General features: G+C 32.8%; 2 protein-coding genes across 2 annotated transcripts; one reads left to right on the top strand and one right to left on the bottom strand.

Annotated features, from left to right (window-relative positions):
- The first annotated feature begins 6,125 nt into the window (after positions 1-6,125).
- On the top strand, positions 6,126-7,100 carry LOC102001297 (olfactory receptor 1094-like). Its single transcript, XM_013352310.2, is given in 1 exon segment — positions 6,126-7,100. A coding segment is annotated over 1 exon segment (972 nt). The 5' UTR covers positions 6,126-6,128.
- A 2,367-nt stretch (positions 7,101-9,467) lies between these two features.
- LOC101992898 (olfactory receptor 141) lies at positions 9,468-10,415 on the bottom strand. Its single transcript, XM_005363290.2, has one exon. The coding sequence runs from the start codon at positions 10,413-10,415 to the stop codon at positions 9,468-9,470; it is 948 nt and encodes a 315-aa protein (XP_005363347.1).
- Positions 10,416-11,446: the final 1,031 nt, after the last annotated feature.

Raw genomic sequence — 11,446 nt, 5'->3', positions numbered from 1 at the left:
TAGACCAGGTTGGTCTCGAACTCACAGAGATCCGCCTGCCTCTGCCTCACCACCGCCAGGCCCTCCTTAGGTTTTTTAGACATGGTATACTGTAAATCGATCAACTCAAAATATGCCTGCAGTACTGTTGCTTTTGTATGCAGCTATTAAACTTTTGACAACCTTACAATTCTTATACTTAAATGCAATACCTACAGTTAAGTTTCTTTTTATAGTATAAATACTTGTGTGTAAAATAATTTTAAAATGAATTCTTTAATAAATGATCATTTGTTCTTTTTTGTTTCCATTTTCTTCAAAGACACACATGTATGTATCCTAATAATTTTCTGTATTCGATGTCTGTGTTTGTTGTTTGTTTTTTCAGATAATATATTTATTTGAAATGGAAAAGTAACTATAGAAGAAACTAACATCTACAGTCTAAAATGTATGTTTTTCAATACTTCCAAATGAATCCTCCCCCTTTTACTTCTTTTTAATATAATTTCTTTTATATTGATTTTTATTGGACTCTACATTTTTGTCTGCCCCACTCCCTACCTCTCCTCTCCCCACTTCAACCCTCCCCAAAGGTTCCCATCCTCCCATTTTATTCAGGAGATCTTGTCTTTTTCTACTTACCATGTAGATTAGATCTATGTAAGTCTCTCTTAGTGTAGTCATTGTTGTCATAGTTCTCTGGGATTGTGGTTTGTAGGCTGGTTTTCTTTGTTTTATGTTTAAAAACCACCTATGAGTCAGTATATATGATAATTGTCTTTCTGTGTCTGGGTTACATCACTCAAAATAACTTTTTTTTAGCTCCATCCATTTTTTGCTAAATTCAAAATGTTTTTACTCCATTTTTTAAAAATTATTGGATTATGTGTTTATTTTATGACCAATTTCTTGAGTTCTTTGTATATTTTGGAGATCAGACCTTTGTCTGATGTGGGTTTAGTGAAGATCTTTTCCAATTCTGTAGGCTGCCATTTTGTCTTGTTGACCATGTCCTTTGCTTTACAGAAGCTTTTCAGTTTCAGGCGGTCCCATTTACTAATTGTTTCTATCAGTGTCTGTACTGCTGGGCTCAAATTTAGGAAGCAGTCTCCTCTGCCAATGCTTTCAAGTGTGCTTCCCACATTCTCTTCTATAATGTTCAGTGTAGCTGGCTTAAACTATCTTTTTTTTTTTTTCATTTTACATACCAATTTCAGTTCCCACTTCCTCCCTTCCTCTTATTCCCTCCACCTAATTCTTTCCACCCAACCCTCATTCACTCCTCAGAGAGGGTAAGATACATTGCTTTGGGGAAGGAAAACCAACCAATCCACATAATCTTCAATATATATTCTGTCCTGCTTATTGATTTTGCTGGGGTAAGGGTAGTCTGCAGGTTGAGGGAATAGTCAACTAACAACTGGTCTAGACTGAAACCCATGCCAGCAGAGTAATCTCAGCCCTGACATTTTCTGAAGCACAAAAAACTAGAGGCTGGATTAACCCATAGCCTAGGATATAACCAAACATGACTGGAGAAAAAAATGTTATTGTAATAATGTCTAACGATTCTCTGGTATACTCATAGATTGGTGTTTAGCCCTATTGTCATGGAGAGCCTCCATCCAGTAACTGATTGAAAAGAGTGCAGACCCACATCCAAACATTGGGTGGAGTTTAGGGATCCTGTACAAGAGGGGAACACAATTTGTAAAAACAAGAGGGTCTAGGACACCAGAAGAAAACCAACACAATCTAACCTGGGCTCACAGGGGCTCAAAGTGACTGAACCGACAACCAGGGATCCTGTATGGCACTGACAGACAGTCTGCATGTATGTTACAGTTGTGTAGCTTAGTCTTCGTGTGGAAGCAAGGGCTGTCTCTCTCTTTTAAAGGGTTTTGGGACCCTATCCTCATATTGGATTTCTTTGTCAAATCCTAATGCATGGGGAGGTGCTTAGACTTACTGCATCTTTATATGCTATGTTTTGTGATATCCACCGAATCCTGTCCTTTCCTGAACAGAAAAAAAAAAAAAAGAGAGGTTGATTTGTGGGGAGTCAGGGCAGGGCAAGGACATGGAGGACAAGAGGCAGGAGAAACTGTCACCTGTTTCAAATAGATTAAAATATTTGCATTAAAATATATTTAATAAAAGTTGTATAATGATTCTTGGTATCACTGAACCCAAATTGAATGTATTCATGGATGGGTTCCACCGTTCCTGTTTTGTATTTATTTCAGCCATGCTTTGTATTATATAGTTTGCATGTCCTTCACTTCTTCACTAAGTTTAATCAATGTACTTTTATTTCTGAGTTATTTTCTTAATATTCTATGAGAATTATAATATGTTAATAATAATAAAGTGTCACAGGTTATTAGAGTTAAAGTTGAAAATTTGGCTTTTATGAATTACTCAATTTTTCCATTTGATAGAATATTTAATTTAAACATTGACCAAATTGCCTCTAAATCATCATTTTCAGGACTTAGTCTGTTTTTCTAGGAAAATTCAACTTGTTTACTATTCACTAAATTGTAAGTTTCTAAACCATAAGTACATGAATCATCCCAGGGGCATTACCATGGCCCTTAAGAGATGGACAAGATGACATAAAACCTCATATGCATTGCATCCAGAGCACTTTCTAATTGACCAAGCAGTTCATTTTTGTAAGTAAGCAAAGAGTTTTAAATGTTAAAATTGGTAACATTAAATTTAAAACATAAAATGTTTTAAATGTTACAATTGGTTTCAAATTCTAGAACGAGTCTAAATACGTAACTATGATATGGAAAACCAAATTAAACAGAGTTGTGTTGAAAACTGAGTCAGTCTTCTGAGAAGAGAAAGGGAAAGAGCTGAATTACTACTTATATTTTGCTATACATTAGAAGCTACATATTTTTAATGAATGAAACAAATTAGGACAAAAAATGAGCTTCATATGAGTTTTTTTATGTACAGAATCTTTTTTTCTGATTCAGTTTTCTTTTATTTTGATTTCTAACCTCGTTATTTGAATCTTGTGCATTTTTACTGGCTATATATTTAAATGTACTTTTAGCTATTTATTTCTAAACTGTGCAGTTTATTTAAATGTAGTATCCTCTGTTTAATAAGCCAAAGAGAAATGCTATCTTCTTTTATTTTTATAGAGTGATATTTCAAGTATAGCAGTAGACAATGAAGACATAGTATGGTCATGAAGAAAGTCTGTTTCAGGGAACTGAAATATTGAATGCTACTTTGTCTATTAGATAAGGTCTGACAAGGTTACATTGTACATTTAGTTGATACTTAGTATCCCTTTGTATAAGCTTATATTACACTATGTTTTCATAAGTTCTTAAGTAGACAAAATAAGAAAAATGAACACATATTTTGTAACATATTACAATAGTTCCACATCATGTAGATACATTTTGCTCTTATATTCACTTCGTTTTAGTATTTCCAATATTATTGCCATGAATATGATTATGAGAATTGAGAAACTTATTTTTAAATTATATGTAATTGAGGATATTGTAGTTAAAATGCCTTCTACATAAGTTTTTTACCTATAATAAAAGAAATTAGAGAGACTATTTGCAAATGTAACGTATAAAAATTATTACTATCCTTAAATGTAACTTGAGAGAAATAAAGTTTTCAAATTTAATCTTGGGAAAAACTAGCATGCTTTAGTATTGTCAATTATGTCTAAATTTCTTATAGTTTCTCACTAAATTCTCTAATAAATTATGATTGGAAATAAAGGTTGCATCATTTCAGACCCCATATTCTTGTTTTCCAAACAATATGAAAACAATACTAACTAAAAATATTTTGGTCAAAATATTGCAATAAGGAAATCCATATTATTTAACTGACATATTCCCAGGCCAAAAATGTGACTGAGATAGATGAGGCTTCTTACACAATAATTTAGACAGTCATTATATTTAATGTCAAAATAAGATATGATATATATGTTTTTAATGCAGGTGCTTCCTTAATTATTTAATGTTTTATTTGAAAAGTTACTTTATTTGCCCTTAGCATTTCACTATATGAATGAAATTTCAGATTTAAAATTTAGAGTTATGTGTATTGCAAATATTAATTTTTATTCTGGAATATATGTTGTAATGGATTCATAAAATCTTTCACTGCAATTGTCTGTGTTCATGAGGTAAAGAGTCAAGTGAGACTATGAAATAAGAATTTTTGAAGCACACATTGTTGATCAGTGGGACCTATCTATGAGACTTTAAAATCAGGAATTAGACTCTAAGTGCAGTTCTTAATCCTTTACAGTCTTTTTTTTAGACCTTAGAGGAGAAATAAAATCATAGCATTACAGTAAAAATGGCATTCCTCTAGTGCATAGCAATTAACATGTATTTTCTTATGCTTATTAAAAAAACTATTAATAAATTTGGAAACCTCATTTACATTAACAATTATTTTCACTATACTTCTATTAATTTGATAACTTCTTATTTGTATCTTACCTACTAAGTAAACATTCGCGAATAAATTCCTTTACCAATTTTGAGAGATAAAGAAAAGGGAGAAAGGAGAGATAACAAGAATATTTTGTCTCATTTTCTGAGTCCATGAACGTATACCTAGCATATTTGTACAATTAAATAATTATTAAAATTACTATCAATAACAACATTTTGTATTAAACTACCTCCATGTATTCTTATGTTAATATTTAAATTATCTGTGTTTACATAGACTGATTACATATTTATATGTTACTCTGTAATCGTCTAAGAAGAGAATAAACAGTTATTGTTCAGTAAAACACATTTACAAAAGTACTCTATAGACTAGAACAAAATATTTATATAGACTCTGAAGATCTGTCTGTGAAAATATACCTACATGATTTCTGGCTTGATCTAAATTATAAAAATTCTATTTTTCTTCAAATTGATATGAAAGTTCAGTAAAATTGGCAAGCTTTACCACACTTCAGATTTTTAATGTACCTGGCTAAATCACTCCTCTACCCTCTGCACATGCTTTTAATATTTTATAGACTCTTAACCTGTAACAGGCTGAAAAAAAGAAAAACAAAAATAAAAACAGGGTGATTATGCAGGAATCAGCCCAGGAATGTTTACTAGGCTCAATGGGTTGTGTTTTCTTGAGATTTTTAATAGAGAGCCAAGGGATTGTTTTAAATTATTATTTATAATTTTACTATAAATTTTTATTTTAAAATTTAACTGTGATAGAGTGTGGATTCTCATGTTTAAAAACCTGAAATGTTAACAAATAATGTTAGGTGTATTTGCAGCACAATAAGGACTATTACGCAGGTGTGTACTTTCCATTATAATAGTTTGAATTTACTCCTTTTTTGTGTGTCTTTGATAATCAAAATAGCTGCACAAACAGGACATAGCCAATGGTAATATGAATGGACATGTTAAATGGAAAAGGCTAAATTTTCATGGGATGCTTCTCCTAGACAGATCTACAACTGGCCTATTTATGCAGGAAGAAGGATTAGCCTTTCCCTGTTAATAGGCCCACATAGGTTGTCCAAAGCTGAGTGACCATCTCAGAAAGCATATATATACAAACAAGAAAAATGGGCCCAGAGGTTGTATTTATATACTTATGCATACATATTTACTTTTGTATAAACAATAAAAAAATGGGCTCTCAAGTCTAGTGTGAGGGTTGGAGGACATTGAGAACTTTGGAGGTAAAATACCTGAAAGTGGCTTGGAAAAAAAGGTTGGTGGTGTGATACAGTTCTATTTCAATTCAAGATACTGAAATCATGCACATGTACATAAATATAGTATTTTAAAATAAAAATGTAGCGTAATAAAACACAAAAATGTAAAACTATAATTTGAAGAGACAGATGGACAATTATTTGGATAAAAATCTGTTTTAACTGCTGGAACTTTAACTTTATAAATTTATATTTAACTAGTAAGTGTAATTATCTTTTGTTTTTTTTACCTCATATAGTGAGATCTGTCTGCTTTCATAAAATTTACTTGACGTTTCCCATGCCATTATTACCAAGAATGTCATTATGCCCTAAGAACCAAACATAGATACAATGAGACAGTTTTTTATATGGGATTTTTTATATGTGCAATATATAAACAGAAACTAAAATGGAATGATTGGAATAAGCTATGGATGGCCACAAGATTCCCTTACAGAATGTGACAGAAGCTACCATGTTTATACTCTTGGGCTTCACAGATGATTTTGAACTGCAGGTCCTCCTATTTTTACTGTTTCTTGCTATCTATCTTTTCACTCTGATAGGAAACTTTGGACTGGTGGTTTTGGTCATTGGGGATTCTCGATTACACAACCCCATGTACTACTTCCTTAGTGTTTTGTCTTTCTTGGATGCCTGCTATTCTACAGCTGTTACCCCCAAAATGTTGGTCAACTTCCTGGAAGAAGATAAATCCATCTCATTCCTTGGATGTGCAACACAGATGTTTCTCTTTGTTACTTTAGGGACCACAGAATGCTTTTTGTTGGCAGCAATGGCTTATGACCGCTATGTAGCCATCTACAATCCACTTCTGTATGCAGTAACCATGTCACCCAGAGTCTATGTGCCACTTATTGTTGCTTCCTATTCTGTTGGAGTTCTGCATGGTGCTATACACACAGTGGCCACTTTCAGTCTGTCCTTCTGCAGATCTAATGAAATTAGGCATGTCTTTTGTGATATTCCACCATTGCTTGCTCTTTCTTGTTCTGATACACATATCAATGAGCTTCTACTCTTATACTTGGTGGGCTTGATTGAGATCATTACCATCCTGATTGTTCTCATCTCCTATGGATTCATTCTCTTTGCCATTCTGAACATGCACTCTGCTGAGAGTAGAAGAAAAGTGTTCTCTACATGTGGCTCCCACCTCACTGGAGTGTCTATTTACCATGGTACAATCCTCTTTAGTTACATGAAGCCAAGTTCCAGCTCTGCGTCAAACCATGACATGGTAGTGTCAATATTTTACACCATTGTGATTCCTATGCTGAATCCCATCATCTACAGTCTAAGGAACAAAGATGTAAAAGCAGCAATGAAGAAATTGTGGAAAAATTTGGTTCATAATTAATATATATATATATTTAAACAACAAAATTTAGTCATTAATCCATGTTTGCATGAAATGTGCATAGTTACAATTTACAAACATGTCATGACTTTAATTAGTAGTATGTTATGTATTAGAAATTATTTTAAGACATCAATTATCTTTCTCTTTCTCAGGTAACATTTTTTTAAAAACGAATTCTTTCTCCTGCATACCAAATAATTTTGATAAAATTTAAATAAATATTTTTATGTGAATATTGTTCTTGGTCAGAAAGACATGGTTAATTTTACTATACTTAAGAAGAAACTGGGTATTCAGGACCCTGTGATTAAATGATTCTTGTGTAACTTATGATAAACTGTTAGCAAGCACTATGTAACAATCCCAAATGCAGAGTCCTCATGTAGGGATTCTCAAAACATATTTTTTTTTAACCAGAAAGAAAACTTTTTCATAGGATGACTACTTGAGAAGTGATTTTGTGAATAAATTCACCTTTTTTTTCAATGAAACACTTCTTTGCCTCCAGCTTTAATTTTTCTTTCAAATAAACCAAAAATCTGAATGCAACATTTTAATTAAACAACATGACTTTAAAAATCATTTGTTATATTTATTCATTGTGTGTCTGTGTGTGTTTGCATGCCATGATACATGGGGAAAAGTCAGAAGACATCTTGGGGACAGGGATCTATTCTTTCCCTCCACCATTGATATCACAGAGATAAAACTCATGTGGTCAGTGCCAATATCTTTCTGTTATCAAGCACCTTTATATACTTAGTCATTTTATAAACCCATACTGTTTTTCTCTATATTTTTGTTGGTTGTTTCTCCGTGGACTATGATTATCTTCATTTTTAAGTTTTTTTCTTCTGCTTTTTGATATGTAGTATAACTATACCACTATCCCTTACCTTTCCTCCCAACAAACCCTCCTATATGTTCATCACTCTTCCAAATTCATGGCCTTTTGCTACAAAACCACACTCGCACATACACACATATTTATATGCTCACATATATATTTTATATGTAATAGAATATTCCTATTGAAAGCTAAAGTGTGATTTTGAGATCCATGAAAACAATTACTTGACATCAGTTTTGCTTTTCTATCATGCGGGAATAGCCCATTTATTTCCACTGACAAGAAAATTTTGCTCAGAAAAGTGTACTGAGTGAGTTGACCCAGTCCTAGAAAGACAATTGCTACATGTTAAGTCTAGCATGTGGGTTCTACTTTGTGTGTAAACACGGATGTGCATGAGAGGAAATTGGAAAGAAGCCAGTTAGGAGGAATGCATTGAGCAAAGAAGATATGAAAGAATAAAGGTAAAATTAAATGTAGGAGGAAATTTGGCAAATGAGAAAAACCAGTAGGCATGGAGTGAGGATGGTGTACCTAAGAGGTGTAGGAAAAGCCAATATGGAAACCTAAAGCCAATATCCAGCTAATATTCATTTAAAAATAATTAGAACAAAGGGATCCTGCATAGCTGGATAATGATGTTTCTATAAGCTTTGGGTTATTATTTTTTTATTTTTTATTTTTTTTTAAGCTTTGGGTTATTATAGTCAGATGTGGGATACACACATAAGAGTCATTGGTTACAAAGGACACAGAGGCTCCAAAAGAACATAGGTTCTTGTTATTCCTCTTGCTTACACACCAGAATTATATAATAAGACCCAATTCCTGAAGGCAACCTAGGACCCACAATATATCATATGGAAAAATCAAGCTATAGTTGTTCTGAATAGCTTCTCTCTACTTCATAACTTAATTATTGCAAGAGATCTATCTATGCAGGCTAATAAGGGAGAATAGGCATTGACATTATTAAACAGCTGTTAACTCTGAAAATTACAATGGCAACCTTCTAGGTAAGATGTACCCATTGGTGCAATATTGTTCTGACTGTTATAGACTTAACCAACTGTCCTGAGATTGGATTTATTCAGGGAATGAGTGATTAGGTTAGTCTTAAATAATGAATTATTTGTTACTGAAAGATTCTGGGAGAAAGTGAGTCATTATCTTCTTTTGTGTACCATAGGTGGGTTTATCAATTCCCATAATCACAGAGAGTATTTTATTTAATTTCAGTTTTTTTCTGAACTTGAATCCCTAAAATACACATAAAACCAAAGATGACAACATGCATTTGTAATCACAGAGCTTCTATGTGGAGATGGGTGATGGGTTGGGAGAATTGCCTTGACTCTTGTAGGTCAGCTCACTTGGTATAAGCAGTCATAAGCAACGGTGATTTTATGTTAGAATGTATTATGGGAGAAGAAAAATTCAATGGAAAATAAGTAATAAAATATATTAAAAGTGTTTATTAAGAACATGTCATAAAGATAAACTGAAAATGTAGTTTAGTTTTTTAATTTAATATTTAATATGATTTTTTTTCTCAATACTCTTCTCATTGCCTCTTTTACATCTTTGTTCCTCAGACTGTAGATGATGGGATTGAGCATCGGAATCCCAATGGTGTAAAATGATGACACTATCATATCATGTTCCAAGGAATAACTGGAACTAGGTCTTACATACATGAAGAGGATAGTGCCATAAAAAATCGAAACAGCAGTGAGGTGAGCTCCACATGTGGAGAACACTTTCCTCCTCCCTTCAGCTGAATTCATCTTTAAAATTGTCAAGAAGATGAAAGCATAGGAGACCAGAATGACCAGGATGGTGACGAGTTCTATGGAACTCACAAAGAAGAAGAGCAGGAGCTCATTTACATATGTGTCAGAGCAGGAAATGGCAAGTAGAGGAGGTATATCACAAAATATATGTCTAATTTCATTGGAACAACAGAAAGACAGGCTGAATGTGGCCACTGTGTGGACAACAGCATGTAGAATCCCACCAGCATAGGAAGCAATGATGAGTGACACATAGACTCTAGGAGACATGCTCACTGTGTACATAAGTGGGCTGTGAATGGCTACATAGCGATCATAAGCCATTGCTGCTAAAAGAAAGCATTCTGTTGTTCCAAATGTAACAGCAAGAAACATCTGTACTGCACAGCCATGGAATGAAATAATTTTGTCTTTTGACATAAAACCTACTAACATATTTGGCGTGATATCTGAGGAATAGCAGGCATCCACAGAAGACAGTACACTGAGGAAGCAGTACATGGGAGTGTGGAGTTGTGGATCTCCAATGACTAAAACAATTAGTCCTACATTTCCTATTAGGGTAAAGAGGTATATCGCTAGAAAGAGGAAAAAGAGAATGATCTGTAGTTCAGTGTTGTCAGTGAGTCCCTTGAGAATAAATGTAGTTGCTTCTGTGGTGTTCTTCATGTTGGAATTTCATAAAGCAATATTGAAGATACTCGGTTTACTGTTCACAGTCCAATGAAAACAACAGATAGTAGTGGGAGTTAATGATCATAGATCATGTCTTCATATACTCAGGGTCTAGAAGAAAATGGTTACACAGTGATATAATATGGCACTTATACACAATGAAATAGAATATAATATTTTTAATATTGTGGTGATGGACACACTACTTAAAGTTTTCTATTGGCACAAGGCCATCACCATCAAAATTTAAGTGACATTCTTCACAGACTAAAACAAAACAATCCTAAATTAAAAGGGGGAACAAAACTCTCTCTCTGAACAACACTAAGATGTTCTCCCAAAAAACAAGGGTGAATTTATCACAATACATGATCTCAAATTGTATTACAAAACCATAAATATCAAAGACAGTGTGTACCACTACATTCTATGTATATAAATTAACTGAATAGAAAAAGACATAGAATATATATAGAATATATATACATATATATATATATGTGTGTGTGTTCAATAAAACATATTGAAACTTTTAACAAAGACATCCAAAAATATAAGAAACAATATCCTTCTGCGGGTGGTGATAGGAGAAAGTGACAGTCACATGTAAATAGAATGAAATTATACACCAATCTTATTTAACTCAAAAATAATTCTAAATATATCAGGTATTATAATATAATATATGAAATAAATACAGAATAATATAATAAATACAGAAAATGTTAGAGGAAAATGCAGGGGAAATGCTTCAAGATTTAGTCAAAAACATTCTGAAAAGAGCTCTCATAGCATAGAATATAATCTATGTAACTGACAGAATCATAGGAAGTTAAATAACTTTGTTCAACAATGGAAATAATAATCAGAATGAAGAACATCTACATCCTTTATAGCCCTAATATTTTTCTTTATTTGTTACATAAGTGATTATTAATATCTAAAAATTATACAGAATATCCACAATATGTCAATGAATAAAGCCTTACATAACATAAATGAGCCAAGGAATAGATAGTTCTGAA

Source organism: Microtus ochrogaster, linkage group LG9 (assembly GCF_000317375.1).
Source record: "Microtus ochrogaster isolate Prairie Vole_2 linkage group LG9, MicOch1.0, whole genome shotgun sequence".
NCBI classification, from domain to species: domain Eukaryota; kingdom Metazoa; phylum Chordata; class Mammalia; order Rodentia; family Cricetidae; genus Microtus; species Microtus ochrogaster.
This window is presented reverse-complemented; position numbering and strand designations above follow the sequence as displayed.